This window comes from Megalobrama amblycephala, linkage group LG23 (genome assembly GCF_018812025.1).
Source record: "Megalobrama amblycephala isolate DHTTF-2021 linkage group LG23, ASM1881202v1, whole genome shotgun sequence".
Taxonomy (NCBI): domain Eukaryota; kingdom Metazoa; phylum Chordata; class Actinopteri; order Cypriniformes; family Xenocyprididae; genus Megalobrama; species Megalobrama amblycephala.
Window position 1 is genome coordinate 1,006,495 of NC_063066.1, and position 27,254 is coordinate 1,033,748.

A 27,254-nucleotide genomic window follows, 5' to 3' on the forward strand; every position below is an offset into this window, starting at 1 on the left:
ATGACTCAAATCAATGATGATCATCTTATTGAAGAGCTTCAGCAGCATTTAGTTTCCAATAGTCTGTTCTGAAACCCAGTCCACTAGTTCTGTTTGCTGGAAGATACTGTTTCTTCTCTTTCATGTTTTAACTATTAGATGTGTCCCTTCTTTATTCTGTTGTAAATTCAGATTTCTGCTTGTACACAATCAGTAAATTGTGTCAAATGATTAAAATGAAACAATTAATGTACTGGTAAAAAAAAACAAAAAAAAACACTGTGACCAATACCGAAAAACAGCAGAAAGTGCAGCACTATAAACTAGATGAAAAAAGTTTGTCAAGACAAACTTTAAGTTGGCTTGAAAAAGCCGGTCCAGAAAATTTGAAGCAATTTTAAAAGTTTGAAAGTTTTAGTTTAATAGTTTAGATAGATAGATAGATAGATGTCAGAGTAATCAAGGTGGTTGCTAGGGTTTTGCTATGTGGTTACTAAGGTACTTGGGGTAGTTATTAAGGTGTTGCTATGCGGTTGCTAAGGTATTCGGGGTGGTTGCTAGGGTGTTGCTATACAGTTGCTATGGTACTCAGGGTGGTTGCTAAGGTGTTGCTATGAGGTTGCTAGGGTACTCGGGTGGTTGCTAAGGTGTTTACATTTAGTCATTTAGCAGACGCTTTTATCCAAAGCGACTTACAAATGAGAGTAGTAGAATCAATCAAATCAACATGAGAACAACTATGCAAGTGCTGTGTTAAGTCACAGTTATGTCAGTAAAGTGCTCATAGCAAGAATTTTTTTTTTTTTTTTAAATAAATACACAAATAGTTAGAAGAAGAATATTAGTCAAGGCAAGTGCTACTATTACTGGGTTAAGTGCTGACGAAAAAGATACGTCTTTAGCATTTTTTTGAAAATGGCTAGAGACTCAGCTGCTCGGATAGAGCGTGGCAGGTCATTCCACCAGCCAGGAACAGACCTGGAGAAGGTCCGTGAGAGTGATTTTGTGCCCCTATGTGATGGCACCACAAGACGGCGTTCACTTGCAGAACGCAAGCTTCTGGAGGGCATGTAAGTCTGAAGTAGTGAGTTAAGGTATAGCGGTGCAGAGCCAGCAGTCGTTCTGTAGGCAAACATCAGAGCCTTGAATTGGATGCGAGCGGCTACTGGCAGCCAGTGCAGACTGATGAAGAGAGGAGTGACGTGCGCTCTCTTCGGTTCGTTGAAGACCAGTCTTGCTGCAGCATTCTGGATCAGTTGTAGAGGCTTGATAGTGCATGCTGGAAGGCCAGCCAAGAGAGCGTTACAGTAGTCCAGTCTGGATAGAACAAGAGCTTGGACAAGAATTTGTGTGGAATGTTCCGATAGGAAGGGTCTAATCTTCCTGATGTTGTACAAGGCAAATATGCAGGACCGGGTTGTTGCTGCAACATGATCTGTGAAGCTTAAACAATCATCCATCACCACTTCAAGGTTTCTGACTGTCCTGGAAGGAGTGATGGTTGAAGACCCAAGCTGAACTGAAAGGTTGTGATGAAGTGTTGGGTTGGCACCGATCACAAGCAGTTCCGTTTTTGCAAGGTTGAGTTGAAGGTGGTGGTCCTTCATCCAGGCAGAAATGGCTGTCAGGCAGGCTGCAATGCGACCAGCAACCGTCGGATCATCTGGTTGGAATGAGAGGTAGAGTTGTGTGTCATCAGCATAACAGTGATAGGAGAAACCATGATCCTGAATGACCGATCCTAGTGATGATGTGTAGATGGAGAAGAGAAGTGGTCCAAGTACAGAGCCCTGACGTACCCCAGTAGCAAGATGATGTGATTTGGACACCTCACCTCTCCAAGATACCCTGAAGGACCTACCTGAGAGGTAAGACTCGAACCACTGGAGTGCGGTTCCCGAGATGCCCTTCGACATGAGTGTTGACAGGAGGATCTGGTGGTTCACTGTGTCAAAAGCAGCAGACAGATCCAGCAAGATGAGTACTGATGATTTTGAAGATGCTCGTGCCAGTCTCAAGGCTTCTGTAACTGAGAGCAGGGCAGTCTCAGTTGAGTGGCCACTCTTGAAACCAGACTGGTGGTTGTCAAGGAGGTTGTTCTGTGTGAGATAAATAGACAGTTGGTTGAATACAACTCTCTCAAGTGTCTTAGCAATGAAAGGAAGAAGGAATACTGGTCTGTAGTTTTCTAAATGTGCTGGATTCAGGGTGGGTTTCTTAAGCAGTGGGGTAATCCTAGCCTGCTTTAAAGCTGTGGGAAATGTTCCAGTGTGAAAGGAAGAATTGATAATGTGAGTGAGTGCAGGTAGAATTGAGGAGGAGATGGCCTGAAGAAGATGAGTGGGGATAGGGTCTAGCGGACAGGTAGTGGGGTGATTGGAAAGGATGAGTTTGGAAACATCTGCCTCGGATAGCATGGAGAAGGAGGGGAGAGTTTGTGTGTTTTCAATTAAGATGTTATTATCAGTGTGTGGTGTGGAGAATTGGCTGCTGATGGTTGTTATTTTATGTGTGAAGAAAGTGGCAAAGTCATCAGCTGTAACAGCTGATGTGGGAGGGAGGGGAGGAGGGCAAAGAAGAGAAGAGAAAGTTTTAAAAAGTGTGCGGGAATCATTTGAGTTGTTAATTTTAGTGTGGTAGTAAGAGGTTTTAGCATTGGAGATATTAGTAGAGAAAGAAGAAAGGAGTGACTGATATGAGCTAAGGTCAGTAGGATTTTTAGATTTGCGCCACTTCCTCTCTGCAGCCCTGAGTCTAGACCGATGCTCACGGAGAGCATCAGAGAGCCAGGGGGCAGAGGGGGTGGCGCGGGCTGGTCTGGTTAGAAGGGGGCAGAAATCATCTAAGCAAGATGTTAGAGTGGTGCAAAGAGTGTCAGTAGCAGTGTTAGTGTCCAATGATGAGAATTGGTTAGCGGGAGGAAGTGTGGATGAGACCGAAGAGGATAGGTGGGATGGTGAGAGGGAGCGTAGGTTTCGCCGAAAAGTGACATGTGGTGGAGTGTGTGTTGAGTTAGGGGTCAGGTTGAGTGTGAAAGTAATGAGAAAGTGGTCTGAAGTGTGTAGTGGAGTAACCAGTGTATTGTCGGTGGAGCCACAGCGTGTGTAGATGAGGTCCAATTGGTTACCTGACTTGTGGGTAGCTGAGGTGGCCACTCGCTTGAGATCAAATGAGGCAAGCAGCGTGTGGAAGTCAGCAGCCTGAGGTGTTGCTATGAGGTTGCTAGGGTACTCAGGGTGGTTGCTAGGGTGTTGCTATGCAGTTGCTAAGGTATTCTGGGTGGTTGTTAGGGTGTTGCTATGTGGTTGCTAAGGTATTCTGGGTGGTTGCTAGGGTGTTGCTATGCAGTTGCTAGGGTACTCAAACTGGTTTCTAGGATGTTGCCAGAGTTATTTGTGTGGTTGCTAGGTGGTTGACATGGTGTTCTGGGTGGTTGCTATGTGGTTGCTAGGATAGATAGATAGATAGATAGATAGATAGATAGATAGATAGATAGATAGATAGATAGATAGATAGATAGATAGATAGATAGAAGTGGTCAGATGATAGATCGATAGATAGATAGATAGATAGATAGATAGATAGATAGATAGATCGATAAGTTTATGAGTTTGAATGAGTTTCAATGGATTAGAAATAGTACATAGAATGGCACTTGAATTTTGACAGTTGGAGTTTGAAAGTCTTGGCTCATTTAAACATTCCGTCAATGAAAGTCAATGGGATTTTTCCAAGTTTTAATAGTAATTTTTAGGAAAACCGTAAGTTGGATCAGTTAGAAAAGATATAGCACACTAAGTCAGAACAGTCTGAAGGTCTGACCCGAGTTTGGAGTTTGTAGAGTTAAAGCTCTAGGAGGAGATAGTGTTAGAAATTTTAGTCTCAGAAGAAAATAGCATTACAGTAAGTTAGCTTTTTCAAGCAACTTAATGATGTGACTTGAGTCCAGTTGTCTTAAACTAAACAGTGAACTTTAATCACACTGTAACTGCTGTACAGTATAATGATACTAACTCTAGTTTCTCCAGCTTGAATTGTGGGTTCATCAGTAGATCACTGAGGTTTTTCACTCCAGAGTCTCCTAGTTCATTATAGCTAAGGTTCAGCTCTCTCAGGTGTGACGGGTTTGATTTCAGAGCTGAAGTCAGGATGACATACTGTTCCTCTGTAATACTGCATCCGCTCAGACTAAAGACAGAAAGAGAAAATGACTCAAATCAATGATGATCATCTTATTGAAGAGCTTCAGCAGCATTTAGTTTCCAATAGTCTGTTCTGAAACCCAGTCCACTAGTTCTGTTTGCTGGAAGATACTGTTTCTTCTCTTTCATGTTTTAACTATTAGATGTATCTCTTCTTTATTCTGTTGTAAAATCAGATTTCTGCATGTACACAATATCAAGCATCGCGTTAGTTCAGGCAGATCACGTCAGTCAAGCTTGCACCAGCTGACAGTCAGCCGTTTCATGACGTGTACCAATCCAGTTGTGACATCTATCACAGCGGTTCATTAAATCCCCATTCATTCTGCCCCTCTCTATTGCTTATCTGCTGCATTTAACTCCCTCCTCCATCCCCAACTCCACCTATCTGGATTCTTTAATCTAATCTGTTGTCTGTTTACGACTGTCTTTTGCATACAGTAATTTTATTTTTCATCCTTCTGTGTATTTAGCTGTTTACAACACTAATGTAATTGTGACTATTGTGGCATTTATCATTATAATAAATATAAATTTGACAAAATTGGCCTGACTGAACCATAAATTGTGTCAAATGCTTAAAATGAAACAATTAATGTACTAGTAAAAAAAACACAGTGTTACCAACAGCAGAAAGTGCAGCGCTATAAATGATGTGACTTGAGTCCAGTTGTCTTAAACTAAACAGTGAACTTTAATCACACTGTAACTGCTGTACAGTATAATGATACTAACTCTAGTTTCTCCAGCTTGAATTGTGGGTTCATCAGTAGATCACTGAGGTTTTTCACTCCAGAGTCTCCTAGTTCATTATAGCTAAGGTTCAGCTCTCTCAGGTGTGATGGGTTTGATTTCAGAGCTGAAGTCAGAGCAGAACAACCTTCTTCTGTCATATAACACCAGCTTAACCTACATTAGAAGAGAGAGATAATTTTTTTTTATTATTTTGAAAAATACTTTATTATTTACATTAGGCACTTTAAAAAATATCCACTGTCTACATTATTGGAAGAGAAAAAAAAAATATCAACAACAGAGCATAGACTATGGAAGCCCGTTTCCGCCACTAAATAAAAAATAAAAACAGTAATTCTGACTTTTTTTTCCCCTCGCAATTGTGTGAAACTTTATTTCTCACAGTTCTTTGCTTGCGTTTCCTTTCATTGCGACTGACCATCAGGATTGCTGCTTCGTTATTATTGTACATAAAATGGAAGACATCATAAAGGATTATTTTTAGCGTGAATTTACCAATAAAGAAATTTTGATTTTACTGGAGGAGACACATAACAAAGATTATTCTCCGGACATTAGAGAGAACATTAATATGCATGTTTCCACGGTAACCTTGTGCATGAGTACAGCGTTTCAAGGAGAAAAAACAACTTTTACTGCCATCTAGTGGGCTTAATACTAAAACACCAATACTGCAAATACTGTAATTCTGCAAATTACAGTGGAAGTATTTGGTGAATAAAAGTTGTTTTTAACAGAATGGATACACTAATGAATTTGACAAGTTTTGAGCAAATGTGTTGTGATTACACAATAATATCAATATAATAGTAATAATAATAAGAATCAGCTGTGGCGGGGCTGAAGTGGCACATTTTATACACCAACAGCTTCAGACTTCAGGACGGCAGCACGGCTGTTGGATGCACCAGAAATGTTGGATGTCCTGAATTGTTACAGACAGAGAAACTGTCCGTCAGTTAATTGTGACAAAAAAAGCAGAATTCTGAGATAAAAAGTCACAATTTAGTGGCGGAAACGAGCTTCCATAATAGACCCTCATTTTTACACCATTTCATTTAAATTGTGATAAGATAATCCATGGAACTGTAAAAATTAATTTTATGAAATCAAAATAATTTTACTGTAGCTAAAAACAAAGCACTCATATCTTGATCTGATCCCAGTTCTAGTTTTTCTACTCATATAAATCGTTAACTTTGCTTGACCTATAATAAAATGTAAACATTGACAAATAAACCTCTTCTAACATATTTAAAACCAACAGTAAATACATCTGTAGAAAAAGATTCATTAAAACTATAAAATAAATTTTGTAATAAACTAAAACTTTTTAATCTAAAACAATCAATATAAACTGCTATTGTAAAGTCTCCCTTGTACGTCCCCAACTCTTGAACTTAAAATTGGCTTATAAATGATGTCCAATCTGGTTTATCATCATCACACAGAAACATTACGCCATGGTGTGTCAACCCTCTTATCAAGCACCTTTTTGTTAAAAACCAGGAGCCTCATTTATAAAACTTTGTGTAGAATTCATCCTAATAGTGTACGTACGATAGATTCAAAAGATAGATTCTGCACAAAAAAAAAAACTTTATAAAGCCATGCGTACACCAGAACCTGCGCACAAATCCCTTTATAAATTCCAGTCAGCGGAAGATTGTGTGTACGTGCTTCTCCACCCTGTCTCCTCCCCGAAATGACCATATATGGAGTTTATGATACATAGTTTTACTATGCATAACCTCATCTGGGGTGCGTTTCCCGAACAACGATGTAACTCATTGATGAACTACCATAGTACGATGCATCGTAGAACAAATCTAGCTAGTCACGACTGTTTCCCGAAACCGTATAGAGTCTGGGAAAGTGACGTCAGTGACGCATTGCATTCTGGGACTTTAGGTCACCGTCAGTACAGTAGAGACTGGGAAATAGTGGAGGAAGAAGTTAAAATTTATATTATACAGTTAAAAACATATTAGAATGGTAAACGCTGGCTGTGTTATGAACTATCTGCATATACTGACCAGCGTGGAAAACGGACGTGAAATGAAGCGCCATTTTGTCCCATTTTCGGGACATTCTAAAACGCTCAATGTGGCATAATGTAAGTAAACATCATACTAATAGCCCAGAATTTGAACGCAACGCGTTTAATTTCACGTTAAACGCTTTCCTCCCATAGAAACTATGTACAGCAAAGCAGATGAGCCCAGAATATGAACAAAATGCGTCTTATTACACGTTAAGTCACTGTCCATTAAGCGTTTTCTTTATGGGAGGAAAATGTGTGTTAAATGTGTTGCATTCATATTCTGGGCTTATCTGCTTTTCTGTACATAGTAAACACCAAACTAATAAAGCATACTAAGTTTAGTTTGTTAATAACACTGTTTAAGTAAATTAATTAAGCCACGTTATGCATTTTCACATTATGCGTTAGAATGTCCCTCATTTTCTGCCTTCCAGCTTAGAAACGACACAATGGTGAAAGTGAAATTCAATGAAAATAAACTTGAACAAAATGCGTCTTTGTCATTTGTATTTATTACAGATTAATAACTTCTGATCCACTTGAATATGTAAGTGCTCACGCCATTAATAATGTACGAAAACACGTTTAGAACTGTCATTTGTGATATAGCTCGTTGCGATCACTCTCCGTCTTCATAAAACACCTCTGATTCATTGTTCAGCTCGTCTCGGTAAGAAATTATGTATTTATTCTATTTAGTTCCAGTAAAACTTACTTGGTGTAGCGACTCCACAATATAATTCATTTCAGAGCTGCATTACAGAGGGTCATGCTCTTATGTTATCCCTTAATGCTTTAACATGAAGAAATCAGGGCTATATGATGATATGCTGGCTGAGATCAATCTATATTGTGTTTATTATTTTATCTGGCAGATATATCGGTGCCATTTAGTTATTAAAAACTGCAATAGAGAAATCACTTTGGTCCTGTTTGTGGTCCGATAGGAGGCGGCAGTGTGATTTCTATGCGTGTCGTGTCCTGGCCACACGACTGGGCGATCGAATGAACACAAGAGATTCAAATATTAGTCCATTTATTCTAAGCAAGTGGAAGCAGCTCTCAAAAAAATTAATGTAAATACAGTCGTTTTCTCATCTGGTGATTTGTATTTGTTGTCATTGTACGCTCCTGAGCGTGACCTAAAATATGCAATGCAAAGCGCAGTTTGCTAATTTAACTTCTTTAAATCGGTTTGAGATCAAATTAATGCTAGAATTTCTGCTATAAATTACGGACATGGCATTAGAGGACTAATTCTCATTTTCCTCAGTTATTTTGCTTTATTCCCAGATTAAATCAAATGCTTGTTCTTACATACTAGAGCACGTACGCACATGCGGACTCTTCAAAAACAGTGCTTTAAATCTCTTGACAAACTAAAATACATAATTAACATTTGTATATATTCATAATAAAAGATATACATTGTACTTCATGTCAGCTTGCTTATTCTGCTCAAGATAAGGATTTAATAAGTCCACCTGTTATAAAAACAGGAAACTATGCTTCTAACCACAGCTCGAGAGCTGTCGCTCCAACCACACAAGTTTGCGATGCAGTTTGCGAATGTTTGTGTAACTAGTCCACTCTTACTTCCAACAAGGGTGACTACAAAACAAACTATAATGTAATCAGGGAGAAGAAAACTTCATACAAGTCATTTATTTATACAAATAAATCAATAAATACAACAAAATACATATGACAAAAGTTCCTTGCCCCCGCAAAAAGATATTACTGACCAGCCAACCCTCTCTGAATCCCAACACAAGCCAGCTTCTTTACACAGAACAATTTGAAAGAAAAAGTAAAGTAAATCACATTAACAACCCCAAAAATCATTAAATAAATACAACACTCAAAAAAAAAAAAAAAAAAAAAAAAAAAAAAAAAAAAAAAAAAACTCTCAGATAATTACACTGCAAGCATAAACCGTGCACATGCAAAAAAATGGTTCATGTGTGTTAAAGCATCAATCTTATTTAGGGAATATAGAGGTTGGCTGGCAACACGAGGCTGGGAAGTGATACAAGTTTAAAAAAAAAAAAAAAAAAAAAAAAAAAAAAAAAAAAAGAGAAACCCACTAGCCAGTCCAGTTCATACAACAATCATCAACTGTAATTGCGCTGGAGGCATACAGCGCGCACATGCACGGACAGGCTAGCGAGAAAAACAAACAAAACACAAACAAACATAAGAGAAACAGCGATCAACTAAACCTAATATGAAAAACAAAAAAAAAAACAATTAACAATACCCCAAAATAATCACACTATTCTTTAATATCATAAAAAAATAATAAAATCAAATCACTTGATTATAAATACCCTCTCCGATTACCTGCAACTCAGCCATGAATCAAACACAGCCATGAACCAATGTCCGAGATCAAACGAGGACGGGCGTGACCAGCAGCCGCTAAATCCACAATGTTTACACCTACATTAAAAACATCAAACCCTTTAATGAAACACCACTTTGTAGAGATAAACATAGATATTTATTTAGCCTACCTGTTCACCCAAACAGTGTCCATACACAAGCCAACACGGAAGCGGTACCAAGCAGCACAATATTTACATCTGCGTTAAAAACATAGCGCCCTGATTTAATAAAGCAAGGCTTTGTGAACATAAAACAAAGTTAACATCCACTTAACCTACCTGCTCATTCAGACCATATCTGTGCACAAACACCACTACGAGGCAACGCACTTCCACACAAAAAGATCGGACCCCATCTCTAGGTACCCTTCTAGGTGCCTGCTTAAAAACCCAATAATTACCTACCTGGCCACGCCCTCAATAGTTGTAATCCTCCTGCCGGCTACATTCGTTTGGACGATGGTTTCGGGAAACACCAAATCGCTTAACTATGCAAGTAACAACGGAACTTGCGATGTTAGTTGGCTAACGATGCTTAAAGGAAACGCACCCCTGCATATCATTTCCATGCAAGTTCCCATCCACGTAACACCATGGTTAACGCCGTCAAAGGTAGCCTACCATACATTGGAAAATATTAGATATGGACTAAAAATGCCATTTGTGCAATACACTACACCAGCACTTCTCAAAGTCCGGACTCCGGTCCGGATCCGGACCCGGAGGGAATTCAATCCGGACCCGCCTCAATTTCGTATTTCAACAGCAGTAATTGTGTTAAGGGATTAAAAGTCTGGATTTCCTACTTTGATAAACGCATGCCAGAATCATTTGTTTAGTGTTTTATGTCTTTTTGGAGATGGTCAGAAATTAAAGCGAAGGCGAGATATTTAAAGTTTTCCTCGATGATTCAGTTGCCATGACATCCATTGAGTGTAATTGGGCGCGAGTCGCGCGACGCAACACTTCACTGCAGCAAGCATTTGAATGGGTGTGGAGCATAGACTGTAAAAAAAAAAAAATGTGGAGCAGTGGTTCTCAACCTGCGGCCCGTCACGAATGTAAATGCGGCTCGCGATATGCCGATCACAATTTAAAAAAAAAAAAAAAAAAAAAAAAAAAAAAAAATATATATATATATATATATATATATATATATATATATATATATATATATATATATATATATATATATATATATATATCATACAATTTATTTTTGTTTTAAAATTTAAATTAAAGTGAATTAAATAAATATAAATGAGCTATAATGCTTTATTTGTCATATAAAATAATTTTGGTGAGCATTTATTATTTTCAGACATCAGGCAATGTAGGCTAATGATGCAATCACTCAGTTAACGAAACAAACACAAGTGCGCGCTTAGGAAGAATTCAAACAGTAGCCATTAATTTTGTAAATTTAAGCCTGGTCAAAAATGGTCAAATTTGTTATTAGAGGAGAAAAACAAAATGAGGAACATACAATGAAGGAACACATGCAAGAAGAGTCGCAGCATCGAAGGTACACTCAAAAAAAATGATTCTAGCTGCTTGTTCAGTTTATTTAAATAAAATAAGCTGAACCAACACAAATCTTTAGTTTTTTACTTAATTGGCATTTGCACTCAATTGTATTATGTTAAATGAAATTAAATTTGCAAAATGTTAGGTCAACCTAAACCATTTGTGTTGGGATGACATGAATCATTTATGTTGCATTGATTGAAACTGGGCAGTGGATTTCTAGTTCCCAGCATGCTTTGCGTAGGGAAAGATCAGGACAGTAAATGTTGAACTTAAGTGCTGTTTAATGTGTTTTTAGTAAAGGGAAATACCTTTTAAAGTTTGATGTTCAGTTATATTTGACATTTAAAAGAGTTTGTTATGTCGATTTTTTTGAGGTTACCATGCTGAAGTGTAGACCTTGTGGTTAGGCTCTGGGTGGCTGCATGAAATAAATCTATGTTGTTCTCAACAAGCTTTAACTGTGCTAAAGCCAGTGATGAGAAGTTCTTTACCTGATCATTACTTGCATGCTATAAATGTTACTTAGCATATGAAAAAGTGATATTTTAGTTTAGTTTTTATAGAAATATAAATAAATTAGTTTGAGGGCCAGCACATAATTTACACAGTCTACATATGGTCATCAGCTTTATCCCTCTCAATGGTCATGAAACATGTATGTCTGTGTACAACAGCTATTCACAACCTAAGCACAAGCGCACATCTTCACCATGATGGTAACAAAAAAAAAAAAATATATATATATATATACACACGCTACAAACTCTTTTAAATGTTCAAAATAACTAAACATTAAACACTTAAACACTAACAGGTCTTTCCATTTCCTTAAAAGTGCAGAAAACTTGAGCAACTCTGCACAAGGGCACCAGTCTGAATTGCAATAGCACTGGTTGGATCAACAAGAATGAATTATGTTCAGGAAACATTCACAGAATATGTCAAATGAAACTGGTGTGATCTCATTCAATTAGCATGAATTTTACTCATCAGTACAATTAACCTATCTTAAGTTCAAATAAATCAGTTCAACTGTGTGGAAATAGGTGTCATAATTGAATTAAGTTAGACCAACAAGTTATTTTTTTGAGTGTAAGAAGAATGGAAGAATCAGTTGAGCGAGATGGACGGCCTTTCTGTTTGCTCTGTAGTAAACTAGGCTACTTGACAAGCAAAACCTACAATTTCAAAAGACTGAACTGTGAATTCGATGTGTTTGTTTGATGTGTTTTAAATCAGTAAAAATAACCGCATCAGCGCACCCGCGGCTGGAATGAGTCCAACTCTGCGCGCGCTCGCAGATCCGATGCTGCGCGAGGGATTGCGACGTGACCGAATGCTTGATATCGTCAGAGATTGTAATTACAGTGCGCTCAATGTTGTTTGTAAAAAGAGCTGAGTAACATTTGCTTATTAAGGCGTTTATGTGATTGTTTGGTGACTATTGCGACGCTGTTGAAGAGAGTCATAAAGTCATACAGAATTGAATAGCAACTTAAAGTGATTTATACAGTTTGTGTGTTCATTGAGCATTACTGATAATTATTGTAAAGCTAATGTCAGTAAGTTAGTTTTTATTTGTTATTTATTGTGTGCAACATCTATAATAATAGTGCTAATACGATAACATTAAATCTGATTGGTTTGCATTGGTGACGTCATATGTAAATTATATGCGGACCGTGAGACTTTCACTTGGACCACTGTGCGGCCCACTGGGAAAAAAGTTTGAGAACCACTGCACTACACTGATAAAAATCATCCAATATCCTCTTTATGTTTTAGAATAAATATATCAAAATATACATAAAATTTTATAAAATACTTAAGATAAAGGTTTTAGAATAGAGAGTGAACATATAATTTAGGCTATTTTTAGTGGAAACAGATCGGCCTACTTATTTATTGCAGTGTAATCGTCTGTCTCTGCGCGTCACTGACAAAAAGAAAACTTGCAAATCGTACCGTTTTCCTCAAATTATATCCTTCAAATGGTAATTGTTTGAAGATCCTTCACACGACATCAACACACTTGGGTAAAGTTGGTTTTATATTCGCACATTCGGACTTCTGATAAATTCAGACTTTCCAATAAATGTGCAATAAATTAATGTTTGTGAATTTTAAGCAGCGACATGATATTGACAACCAACGATTGTCAACTTACAACATTTTTCACAGTCGATCAAAATAGGCAAGTATTGTTTTAATGGCATATTTACTTGTGAATGTCCACTGAATGTCCAATGTAGTGTGATTAACAAGGCTATTGAATACGGATGTGCGAATGTGCGAATATAAAACCAACTTTACCCAGGTCATCAACACCTCCTGCAGCTGCGGTTATACAGTAAGATATTATCATTGGACCTATTCAAACTGGACAACGGACCGCTTGACCACCGAATCCAGCAGTGTCTTCCATAATATCTAAGTTAAGTGTAAATCACTGATCATCATTCTCGCTAAAATATTTTGTCATAACATCTGCAGTTTAGTTTAATGAGGAATTATTGTGCTCCAAGGCAAGCGCTCCTCGCTGTCATTAAAGCAGCGTGTCACTGGAAAAGTGATCGAAAGTAGCACATCTACTATCTAAATTTATATCATTTTTGTCTAACTTCTCCGTAATGACTGCGTAATGCATGGGCGTCGGAAGCAAAAAAAATGTGGGTGGGTCCTCCCTCCAAATTTTTTTTAATGCAATTATATATATATATATATATATATATATATATATATATATAGATAGATAAAATGGCAAGAGCAATCGGTAGTGCTTTTTTTGAATAGAACAACGAGACACAAACCTTTACATTCAATCGCGTTTTTGCTCCCATTTATTTTCACACATTGATCACACAGTGCATACAAAGTTTAGTCCCAAAGTGCGCACAACTGGAGAAATACACGATTACCTTTGATTTCGTTAGATAGAAAAGAAGCAGGGCCGTACGCAGGGTTTTATATTTACCGAGGTGGCAAAATGTATTATGCTAGGGGGGTTCGGGGGCATGCTCCCCCGAGAAAACTTTGATTTCCCTGGTGTACATAAGCATTTTAAGACGTTTTAAGGCCAACAAATTGGATAACAATAGCTTTAAAACCATGTCAACAAATACATACATGCATGCACAGTTTTGAGGAAGCTTCAATCGCATGTTTGGTAATTTCATGACTTCATTTACAACAGAATAACGACGGTGCATGCATGCCAGTAGTTTCTTTAGCGCTTTAGTTATCCTATAATAAAGTAATATGCAGCGCGCGCCGGCGCATTTGCTCGAGCAATTCTTGAGATCGCGCTTCGAGCACAGTAGGCTATAGCCTAACGGCTGATTGGAGTTTTTTTACTGGCATAGCCTGACAACATCTCATCTGACCACAGTTCACTGTTCGTCAACTGAAGCTACCTTTTCCGCGCTCGTTTGACTTGCGGCTGGCGCTGAGGCGAGGTTGGAATGCGCGTCTGAAAAGTGTCCCGTTTGTTGTGGTCGTAAAGAGACAGTTCTATATAAACGCAGCGTTTTACTTGGCGATGTTTTAAAAAATATTTTTATTTTTGGTATTTTTTTATGCTCTGTTGGTGGTTTGTGGAGTAGCATCACCTGAGGGGGATTAGACAAATGCTGAACTAAAGGGCACCTATTATGCAAAATTCACTTTTACATGGTGTTTGACCATAAATGTGTGTTGGCAGTGTGTGAGCAAAACCACCCTAGAATGAGAAAAATCCACCCAGTGGTTTTTTTACAATCTCAATAATTCATAAGCACTGTCTCAGAACGCCCTGTTCTAAGATTGCTCTCACTGTGACGTAGAATTGCGCTAAGCCCCACCCACGTGGTTTGATTGACAATCTGGTTTTGGCATAGACCCCGACGTCGGTGATCTGTCAACCATCCTCCATTGTTTCAACGACAGCCGGTAATGTCTCCTAAGAAACATAAGTGTTCTGTTGTGGGATTTAATAATGAACATAGTAGTTTTCACTTACTTCCGACATCAGAGCCACTGAAAACGCAGTGGATGGATTTTATTTACGAAGGAAAGGCGCCACTCAAAATTCCAAAATACGTTTATGTTTGCGCAAATCATTTTTTGACTGACTGTTTTGAGAACGAGGGTCAATTCAAAGCAGGTCTTGCTTCAAAGTTAATCCTCAAGTGTAGATCGTTGCCTACTGTTCGCGATCCAACGTCACCTCCAGAAGAAGTAAGTGTATTTAATGTTTTTTGAGCAAATAGTCATTTCAGTCGATGTCAGCCAATTCAATAACAAATGCGTCTAAAGTTGTTGTCGTCGTCGTAGAATGTCTGTGTATATAATTTAAACCTTGTTTGTATAGTGTGTATCCACATGTATATTTTTTTAAAGATATTGTATTAAAAACTGTGTATGTTTACTTAGCAAACGTTATCACAGTATTTGTGTTTGTAGTTTCAAAAAAATGCGCGAACGTTATCACAGTGTGTGTGTGTGTGTGTGTGTGTTGCACATCCATAATTGCAAAGGGGGCGCGATTAAAACTCTATAAGTACATAAATGTATCAAATAACCATTCAGAGACGTCCGGCTCCATTCTCAGTTGTGTTTCTTCTGCCGGAGTCTCTTCATCATCTGGGTCTGATTCCGGTTCAAACATGTACGGCTGAATGCCATACAAAACAGCGGGTCTCTCACTCTCAGCCATTCTGCTTCTACCGACTGTTTATTGCCATAGGTATGCAAGTTACGCCCTCATCCAAAGGCAGGGCGGGGATATGCAGCTCATTTATATTTAAGGTGGTACACACCAAAACAGCTCTTTTTAAATCAGGCCCCAAAAATGACATTTTCAAATGGTTATAATAAATTAACTGTGGGGTATTTTGTGCTGAAACTTCACAAATACATTCTGGGGACACCCAAGACCAATATTACATCTTGTAAAAAGGGGCATAATAGGTGCCCTTTAAAGACGGTAAAAGTGAGTGGGTCCAATATCATTGGTCTTAAAAAGTGGGTGGGTCTTGTCCCACCCACATACAATGGTTCCGACGCCCATGGCGTAATGTAATTTCAGTGCTTATCGTCATTAGTGAAAGTGTAATATTAATGTAAATGTGTATATCAAAATGAAAACGTGAGTTTCCATGCGAGTTTAAATCATTCTTTTATTTATTTAAACTGTTATTGTGAACATGCACTGTATTTATGATTAGGACTCATAATTAGGATTTAAAGTGTTTTTCCTTCATCTGCCGTCAGTCCCTCAGCTCACCATCGGTGTTGCCAAACTGCTCTGTCTCCAAAATGTCCGTACGCATGGGTCAGAGTTTGCGTGTAGGTGCGCAAATTTTCCAGTCAAGTTTTTTCTTTATAAATCCCACCTTTTGCGCAGGAACTGGCGTACGCACGCTTTATAAACGAGGCCCCTGGTGCTGTCCATGAGGATGAGATGCTCTAAAGCAGCTGGTGCCACAACAGACTTTCAGATGTTCATCAAACGTCTGTGAAATTTGTTCAGTTTATATTGTATATTGTTTGTACAAATATTTCACATTAAGTAATTTGCTGGAAAAACAGCTGAAAGTGAAAAACTCAATGTTCACTAATATTGATTGAATAATAATCAAGAAATTAAGGCTGACATCGAATATTCACACCAGTCTATAGCTTATTTTTATGGACACAGATACATTTGTAGAGGTTTATTTCAAGTTGTCAACACTATGCTGTAGTCACAGAATGACAATGAAGGAAGCAAACTAATCAAGCTATTCAAAAACTTTCTAAATCCTCAAATAAAAAAATAAAAAAAAGCTAAACAGAAAACCCACCAAGCAATATTCAGGACGAATATCGCACACGTTTATCGCTAGCGTTTTTTCGAGACGTTTTTTGTGTTCACACCCAAGCGATTTTCACTGGCGATGCGCAGAGTGAACGTGCAAATTCACTCCCTGACAGTATGTGGCGCTTGTGCTTAACGGTAGTGCAAATAAACATATTTATGATATTAATAAAGTTAAAGAAGATAAAAATGCAGATATTAAATGGCATATATGAGAGATGGTAGTCAGAAACAGTAGTGCAAATATACATTTATGAAATAGACATTCTCAACTATATTTCTTGAATGTAAAAGAAAAACCCCCTAGCAAAAATACAGAAATAATACACATCTATTGGTGTAGCCAAGAACTGGCAGAGCACCCATAGCATGTGTCTCAATCAGCTCCCTAGTTCACTAGTCAGGGCACTGATCAGGGAGTCGTCCACATTCATTTACTCTGATACACGACCTATGAAGCTAGGGAGCAGTTTGAGATGCAGGGATAGTTTGTAGGGGTCTTTATCATCTTGGTATCAGTGTGTGCTCGGCAAGACTGTTTTGTGCTTGAGCGTCAGCATGTTTTACTGTAACTTCAGCAGCTCCAGGCACATGAACAAAAGCAGCACTCTCATTGGTCGGCCAGTTTTTAACATGGCGCGTCAAACCAAAAAAACGAACCTGAGGCGTTTTTTAAAAAATGACGCTTTTACGCCTCGCGTTTTTCGCGTCGGTGTGGACACTCACATTGGCGCCCGTTGTTTAGTCATGAGGCGTTAAACGTTGGTGAAAATCGCGCGCGTTATTCGTCCCGGTGTGAACAGGCCTTTAAAGTGGTTTTGCTTCATCTGCCGTCAGTCCCTCAGCTCACCATCGGTGTCGCCAAACTGCTCTGTCTCCAAAATGTTCGTACGCATGGGTCAGAGTTTGCGTGGAAGTGCGCAAATTTTCCAGTCAAGTTTGTTTTTATAAATCACAACTTATGCGTCGTAAGTGTCACTTTCAGGGCCTGTTTTGTGTGTACGCAAAGTTTTATAAATGAGGCCCCAGAACACAAGCTTCATAAAGAGATTTACCAGTACACGTCACGATTACATCATTTCCCATTTGTTGCTGCCGCGCTGTTTAAATTAGAGCTCCGTCGAGCTGATTCCTAATTGCTTGTTTTTTCTCTTAATATCAAATTTATAACATATCATTCTCTCTTTTACGGTGAGGGAACACATCGCCGACGTTATTTTATATAAAAAAAAACACTTGCCGGATTGTCTTGATATCGCTAGCTTTATCCGACTTCCCGAACATTCGCTACTAGCTTTGGCCCGCTAGCAGTAGCGGCGTGGTCACACTAGCGTTTATACTCTTCTCTCACTACATTGTTCATCTATTCTAATGGCGAGTGTATCGGATGTGTCCCTACCTTTTGAGTGCAGGTGAGGACATGTTTGAGCTGCATGCGGTGCAGTTGGAGCTGGACGGAGGCTGTGGAATGACAGATTCAGACCCTTCTCGAGAAGCAGGCCAAGCTACGGGAGTGACAAACGGCACTGGAAACATCCTGTGCTGACGCTCACTAATCCTCTGTAAGTTTGCAGCGCGATATAAAAGGGTTAGTTCGCCCAAAAATGAAAGTTATGTCATTAATGACTCATTGGAACGACATGAAGGTGAATCATTAATGACATAATGTTTATTTTTTGGGTGAACTAACCCTTTAACACTCCTGCTTCCTCTATGCCGTGTGTTTCTCTGCACAGGGCCCGAGCACCCAGAACGCGTTCATCCCAGCCCTCGTTCACTCCAGTGCCGTCACACACAGGGACCTTGGGTTCTTCAGCAGTGGAAGATGCGAGCCAGGCCTCGGATCAGGACCTCTCCTCCGCCGCCCCCGGTCTTCAAGGTCTCGACGCGGAACCGCTTCTCATCTCTTCGTGAGGTGGAACGGCGTGGTCATCGGAGACTCCATCGTCCGCCACGTCCATGCTACCACAGCCAAAGGTAAGGTGCGCAGTCACTGTTTTCCTGGTGCTCGTGTTCTCGATGTCGCTGCGCAGGTTCCCGCGATCCTCAACGGTGCTGAGACCATCGGAGCCGTAGTGCTGCACGCGGGGGTGAATGACACCAGGCTGCGGCAGACGGAGGTGCTGAAGCAGGACTTCAGGAGCCTGATCGAGACGGTACGAACCACATCGCCCGCGACGAGGATCATCGTGTCTGGACCGCTTCCGCCGTACCGACGAGGACATGAAAGGTTCAGTAGATTATTTGCTTTAAATGAATGGTTGATGTCTTGGTGTAATGAACAGAAGCTGCTTTTTATAAATAATTGGAATCTTTTCTGGGAGCGTCCTAGGCTCTTCCGTGCGGATGGCCTGCACCCCAGCCGCATCGGAGCAGATCTTCTGTTGGAGAACATCTCCAAGACGCTTCGCACCGTATGACTAGTGAGTCAAACCTCAAATCACAGTCTGTGTTCTGCCCACTTAATCGACAGAAATGTGAGTGTAGTACAGTCTATAGAAACTGTGTCTATTCCCTGAATATTGAGGTTAAACAATAAAAATAAAGGCTCTAGAAAAATATGATCATAATCAAACCAGAAATTCACAAAATTACTGAACAGAAACGATGTCTAAAGCTAGGGCTCTTAAACATTAGATCACTGACACCGAAGGCGGTTATTATAAATGAAATGATCACAGATAATAGTCTTGATTTAATTTGCCTTACTGAAACATGGCTTAAACCAAATGATTATTTCGGTCTTAATGAGTCTTGTCCACCTGACTACTGTTATAAAAACAAATGCCGTCTGATTGGCCGAGGCGGTGGTGTAGCAACAATCTATAGAGATAATCTTAATGTTACTCAGAAAACAAACTATAGGTTTAATTCATTTGAAATTCTTATGCTAAATGTTACTCTCTCAGATATAAGTAAAAAGTCGCTACTATCTCTTGCTTTGGCTACCGTTTATAGACCTCCAGGGCAGAGATGGGCACTCGAGTTAAAGACTCGGACTCGAGTCGCATTTTAACAGACTTCAGACTCGGACTCGACCTGAAATGACTTCAGACTTGACTTGACTCGGCACAAAAGTACTCTGAATATTTTTAAAACGACTCAAGTCTTTTACCCTTAACTACTGATATAATAAATAAAGAATTGAGTTGTTTAAATAGTTTTATAATATCTGCGTCTCATATATTTCCTTACGTGTCGCGGTAGATCAGACTCTTGTTATAGGGTGCGTCTCAATCAGCTCCCTAGTTCAGTAGTCAAGGCACTGATCAGGGAATCGGCCACATTCATTTACATGATATACTGATTCACGAACTAGGGAGCTGATTGAGATGCAGGGAAACACTTTGATTACGTATGTCCGTGCGCGTAAACTCTGAAATGTCATAAGAGTCCCATGAAACATAACGGGAGCCACTGTGCCATATGTTCTTTCGTTTGCGTTTATTATCACGTCAGATCGGCTAGATGCACAGAATGCGGGAAAACAATTAAAGACACCGGAACAACATCATGAAATTTTAGGAGACATCGCATCCACAAAGGTTAGTCTCATTAACTCACACATTTATACTGTGGTGAAGCTGCATGGCTCTTTTGAATTGCCAGCCTGTTAAAATATGAACAAAAAAATCTAGACTTTAAACCTAGCACTACGTTTGATCAATCTTTTCATATTATGCAACTTTTCTATTTTCTTAATGTGTCCATAAGAGAGAGATAGAGATGTTAATCCATTTATTACTTAAAGCTCATATTTTTACGTATCACAATCAGCATATGTAGAGTTTTCAACTGACATTCTTAAACATTCAGAGGTTTGATATTTTCTGATAATGACTGTCGTCACTAACGACGAAGCTGTTTAACAAACTGCTGTATAACAAACTGTGACTCACTGGCGCCATCTTGCATCCGTTTAGCGACTATTGAAAATGACTACTCGTGTTGCCAGGATGATTGTTTTGTACATTATAATGGATTATAATGTAACAAGCTGGATGTACATTATCCCTTACATCATAGGACCTTAATTTCAAATAAAACAGATGATAGAAAGATAATATTATTTTGTCTATATAATACAATTAGGATAAAAAAATAGGATTATGAGAATTTCATTTTTTTTTTTTTTTTAATGACTCGACACTCGACTCGGACTTGTGACAAAAGACTCCAGACTTGACTCAGACTCCAGATAAAAGACTCGTGTACATCTCTGCTCCAGGGCCTTATGCTGATTTCCTAAAAGAGTTTGCAGACTTTCTCTCAGATCTATTGGTCAACGTCGATAAAGTGCTGATTGTTGGAGATTTTAACATTCATGTAGACGATACAAATGATGCGTTAGGGGCTGCGTTTACAGATTTACTAAACTCCTTTGGGGTCAAACAAAACGTCACTGGACCCACTCACTGTTTTAATCATACACTAGATTTAATTATATCACATGGAATCAATCCAACCGATATAGAAATTCTACCGCAAAGTGATGATGTCACTGATCACTACCTTGTAACATGCGTACTGCATACTGATGATATCTGTCAAATTGCGGCGCGATATCGACTAGGCAGAACAATTCTCCCAACAACTATAGATAAATTCACAAATAACCTGCCTGATCTGTCTCAGCTGCTCATCGTACCTAAACGCACAAATGATCTCGAGAAAATGACTCGCAGTATGTGCACCATTTTCACTAGTACATTAGGTACTGTTGCACCGATGAGATTTAAAAAGGTTAGAGAGAAAATACTGTACCATGGTTCAACTGTATTACTCGCGCTATGAAAAGAGAAACTCGTAATAAGGAACACAAATGGAGACAAACTGATTTAGAGGTCTTCAGAATCGCGTGGAAAGACAGCTCGTCCCGTTATAGAAAGACTCTAAAAGCAGCCAGGGCCGAGCATCTCCGCAAACTCATAGAAAATAACCAAAACAATCCAATGTTCTTGTTTAGGACAGTGGCTAGATTAACAAATAAACAGACATCACCAGAACAAAACATGTTCATTACAGTTTAATAGTGATGACTTTATGAATTTCTTTACTTAGAAAATCCAAAGTATCAGAAATACAATTGTAAATGTACAAACTTTGACAGAGTTTTATGATTCAGCCTCAATTATCACCCCTCAAGAACAGCTGCAGTGCTTTACAACTATAGGACAGGAAGAGCTAAATAAACTTATCACTGCGTCTAAACCAATACCCACTAAACTACTGAAAGAATTGTTACCTGTAGCAGAAGAGCCTCTTCTCAATATTATCAACTCGTCTTTATCTCTAGGTCACGTCCCAAGGCCGTTCAAGCTAGCAGTTATTAAGCCTCTCATTAAGAAACCACAATTAGATCCAAACATATTAGCAAATTACAGACCCATTTCAAATCTTCCATTTATGTCTAAAACACTAGAAAAAGTAATGTTGGTCCAATTGTGCTCCTCCTTGCAAAAAAAACGCTATCTATGAAAAATTTCAGTCAGGATTCAGGTCTCATCATAGCACAGAAACTGCGCTCGTTAAAAATTACAAACGACTTACTTCTAGCTTCTGACCAAGGCTGTGTCTCAATACTAGTGTTACTTGATCTCAGTGCTGCGTTCGACACTTTAGATCGTAAAATACTCTTAGATCGACTACAAAATTACACTGGTATTCAGGGACAGGCATTACGGTGGTTTAGGTCGTACCTATCAGACCGTCACAATTTTGTCTATTTAAACGGGGAAAAATCTAAGATAATGATAGTAAATTACGGAGTGCCGCAAGGATCTGTGTTAGGCCCTCTGCTATTTTCAATATACATGCTGCCACTCGGCAATATTACAGTGGGTACGGAAAGTATTCAGATCCCCTTAAATGTTTCACTCTTTGTTATATTGCAGCCATTTGCTAAAATCATTTAAGTTCATTTTTTTCCTCATTAATGTACACACAGCACCCCATGTTGACAGAAAAACACAGAATTGTTGACATTTTTGCAGATTTATTAAAAAAGAAAAACTGAAATATCACATGGTCCTAAGTATTCAGACCCTTTGCTGTGACACTCATATATTTAACTCAGGTGCTGTCCATTTCTTCTGATCATCCTTGAGATGGTTCTACACCTTCATTTGAGTCCAGCTGTGTTTGATTATACTGATTGGACTTGATTAGGAAAGCCACACACCTGTCTATATAAGACCTTACAGCTCACAGTGCATGTGGAATGGAAGACGTTTGGGACGACCAGAACCCTTCCTAGAGCTGGCCGTCCGGCCAAACTGAGCTATCGGGGGAGAAGAGCCTTGGTGAGAGAGGTAAAGAAGAACCCAAAGATCACTGCGGCTGAGCTCCAGAGATGCAGTCGGGAGATGGGAGAAAGTTGTAGAAAGTCAACCATCACTGCAGCCCTCCACCAGTCGGGGCTTTATGGCAGAGTGGCCCGACGGAAGCCTCTCCTCAGTGCAAGACACATGAAAGCCTGCATGGAGTTTGCCAAGATGGTGAGAAATAAGATTCTCTGGTCTGATGAGACCAAGATAGAACTTTTTGGCCTTAATTCTAAGCGGTATGTGTGGAGAAAACCAGGCACTGCTCATCACCTGTCCAATACAGTCCCAACAGTGAAGCATGGTGGTGGCAGCATCATGCTGTGGGGGTGTTTTTCAGCTGCAGGGACAGGACGACTGGTTGCAATCGAGGGAAAGATGAATGCGGCCAAGTACAGGGATATCCTGGACGAAAACCTTCTCCAGAGTGCTCAGGACCTCAGACTGGGCCGAAGATTTACCTTCCAACAAGACAATGATCCTAAGCACACAGCTAAAATAATGAAGGAGTGGCTTCACAACAACTCCGTGACTGTTCTTGAATGGTCCAGCCAGAGCCCTGACTTAAACCCAATTGAGCAAGGAGGAATGGCAGAGGATCCCCAAATCCAGGTGTGAAAAACTTGTTGCATCTTTCCCAAAAAGACTCATAGCTGTATTAGATCAAAATGGTGCTTCTACTAAATACTGAGCAAAGGGTCTGAATACTTAGGATCATGTGATATTTCAGTTTTTATTTTTTAATAAATCTGCAAAAATGTCAACAGTTCTGTGTTTTTCTGTCAATATGGGGTGCTGTGTGTACATTAATGTGGAAAAAAATTAACTTAAATGATTTTAGCAAATGGCTGCAATATAACAAAGAGTGAAACATTTAAGGGGGTCTGAATACTTTCCGTACCCACTGTATAAGAAAACATGGCATTAGTTTCCACTGCTATGCTGATGATACTCAGTTATATATTTCAACACAACCAGATGAAATTATCCAACCTGACAGAGTGTGTTAAAGAAGTAAAACATTGGATGACTAGTAATTTTCTTCTATTAAATTCAGATAAGACTGAAGTATTACTTATTGGGCCAAAAACCTTTAATCGCTTTAATCGCATGTTTGGTAATTTTATGACTTAACTTACAACAGAACAATGACGGTCATTGCTTGTATCTTTTGCGCTTTAAGCTATAATAAAGTAATATGCAGCACGCGCCGGCGCATTTGCACATGCAATTCTTGAGTGTGCGCCACAAGCACAGTATAACGGCTGACTGGACAGTCATGTTAATGTTTCTGAGTTTTACCGACATAGCCTGACAACATCTCATCTGACTGCAGTTCACTGTTGTTCAACTGAAGCTCCCTCATCGTCACCTTTTCCGCGCTCGTTTGACTTGCGCCTGACGCTGAGGCGACGCTGGATATTTTATTTATCCAGGGATTTAGGCAGGGATTCATAGACCAGAAGGGGGGAAATCCTAGGCTTTTACACATATAAATATTCTTCGCATGAGTGTGATTGATTTTTGTTGTCGATTGATTTATTCTTCTTGTCCTAAACTACAACGAGTAAGATCAAATCCCGCCCAGCAACCGATTCTAAAGATGTCACTGGGTCAGTCATTGCGCGTGATTGCCTACACAATGCTGAAATAATCATCCTACCCTAAACCATACTCTGTGTCACGACTGGATCCATTTATTTAGTCTGAACTTTATTTCTTTACAGGTGACATGATTGTGTTGACAAATGAAATCGGCTACAGGCCGCGGTTTGTGTTAAAAAAAAAAAAAAAAATCTTAAAGAGTCGTCGATTCCCCTTAAAGGAATCGATTCCAACCTTTGGAATCGATTCTCAATTCCCAACGCCTCGGAATCGATTCTTTTTGGAATCGATTCCCAGCCCTAGTAATGCGATAAAAGCTTCATTTCATCAGAAGTGAGTCTTTTTTTTCTCCATTTTTCTGGCAAATGAAAAACAAATCGTCTTGACTTAATCTTTAGAGTCAGACTCCATATTCTCAAAGTCTGGTCCTGTCAAATTAACTAAACTCCCCGTTGTACATATTCTGGAAGCCACAAGTGTTTCAGTGAGTCCAGGAATTGTACAGTCACTGTGTGTTAAATCAAAGCGTGCTCCATATATTAGCAGTATTATATTAGGAACCAGTGAAGAGATTTAGAGAGTGTTCACACTCGTCATGTTTGGTTCGGTTAAAATGAACCCTGGTGGGATTGCTCTGTTAGTGTGGTTCATTTTTGGTCATGTGTGAACGGATGTTGTTGTTTAGTAGGCTGTGTCAGTGTGTCGAGACCATATATGAATGTTATAATGAGCGGGAAAAAGGCTTTGTCGGGACAGCAGTCTCGCACGAAGAAGTGCAATTACACAACATTTAGAAGACAGGAAGATGAGATCCTAAAAAGGACAGAATCCTCATGCATATCGGTTTTTCTTGTCATAGTCGTGAGTTTGCCCATCACAGGTATCAGACGCTCATCTCCATGCAGCAGATCGTTTGTGTGACGGATGGATTCACGCCGCTGTTTTGACTACTTTACACATTTTATAAGCTTTTGCTTTTGCTTTTGTCATTGTTCTGATGTTCAGTAAGTTCTCAAAATAGGCAATATGTCATAAAATCCGACCAATCACGTTATGTATGTATCCCTGTGCCTTTAGGTTTGGTATCTTTTGGTTTGATGATAAAATTGCCAATCTGAATGCTAATTGGACCAGCACTAAATGTTTTTTTGTTTTCTTTTTTGGTCTGGACCAAATGAACCAAACAAACCAAACTACAAGTGTGAATGCACCCTTAAAATGTACTTCTCTTTGTAATTTGAACTTATTCCGCACTAAAAACATCCTGATAAAAAAGGCATTCCATTGATATTCGACTTTGACAAGTCCATAAAGAAAAGATTTCTGTCCATTTTCAAATTTTCGTGATTTTGTAATATTTTACACATAACTACTTTCCAGCTGGAAGTTACTGAACCATTAAGAATTCTTTGCAAAAACTGTAAATGAAAAACTGCTGTTCTACTTTTAAGATGTATTAATCCTTGTCCTCCTTCTTTGGCTTAAAAATAATACATTCTGGAGAAACCCAATGTAATAATAAATTAAATAATGTTGCTGTTCATGTTTGCCAGCACAGGACATTTCACAAATCCAGATCAGATGATGTTCTACAGCCATGTCCGGAATAAAGAGTAGCCTATCCATTTCACACAGTACAGTTAGGGTGATATTATATGACTTAACCCGTGATATAAGATTTTGGCCATACTACCCATCCAAATTATTCATCCCGGTATCATCGTCAGTAAGATACACTATTTCGGACACCACAAGGTGTCACTGTGGCATCAATGCTTCGCTCTCGCCTAAGCTGAGCTCGATTGCTATGTCTGAGGTAAACCACGCCCTCCTCATTACCCTACGGACAAGAAATGTAAAAATAAAAAAAATTTAAAAATAAAGAAATATAGGAATGAATAAATTTGGAAATAAATAAAAAAACAATGTGGAAAAAAATTTATATAAAGAGAAATAAGGATATAAATGTCTATTTTTTTCCTTTTCTATGTATAATTATTTATTTTTACTTTTTTAGATTTATTTTTTAATTTTGGCAGACTTGGGATCCATAATATGGGAGGCGTACATATTAATGATCCCGACTGTTGCGTCAAAGTCAGTGTTATGTTGAAATTCGCCTGTTTTTCAGTGGTGTTTTTCACACACGAGATTTACATATGAAGGAGGAAACAATGGTGTTTGAGGCTCACTGTATGTCATTTCCATGTACTGAAATCTTATTATTCAACTATGCCAAGGTAAATTCAATTTTAAATTCTAGGGCACCTTTAAAGCATTAACTAATGTTAAATAATGATAACTTATTATAAAGTGCTACCTTTATAATTCTTTTGCACTTTAATCTGTTTGAAACATTTTACATTTAAACCCGGTATACTATGACAACACTTTTTTTTCAACTTATTTCGATATTGTAATAATACCGTATACCATTTACATTTACATTTATTCACTTGGCAGACGCTTTTATCCAAAGCGACTTACAAGTGAGGAATACAACATACCGTGATAAAAGCTTCAGCCATTATCGCAGCATGACGTCACATGCCTAGGCTGGGCATTGAAACAAATTTCACATTGCCATATTCA

General features: G+C 38.9%; 2 protein-coding genes across 2 annotated transcripts in view; both read right to left on the bottom strand.

The window, feature by feature from the left end:
- The window catches only part of LOC125258704 (protein NLRC5-like), a 239,929-nt gene that overhangs the window by 88,278 nt on the left and 124,397 nt on the right, over positions 1–27,254 (bottom strand). Inside the window, exons 13-14 of the mRNA XM_048175689.1 lie at positions 4,917–5,090; positions 3,994–4,167 (exon numbers count right to left, since the gene is read on the bottom strand). Coding sequence (XP_048031646.1) covers positions 3,994–4,167; positions 4,917–5,090 — 348 coding nt within the window. The remainder of the gene's footprint in view (positions 1–3,993; positions 4,168–4,916; positions 5,091–27,254) is intronic.
- Positions 698–1,993, bottom strand: LOC125258710. The gene is made up of 2 exons (XM_048175699.1): positions 1,841–1,993; positions 698–1,642 (listed from the first exon to the last, which is right to left on the bottom strand). The coding sequence occupies exons 1-2, from the start codon at positions 1,893–1,895 to the stop codon at positions 843–845; spliced, it is 855 nt and encodes a 284-aa protein (XP_048031656.1). The 5' UTR covers positions 1,896–1,993; the 3' UTR covers positions 698–842.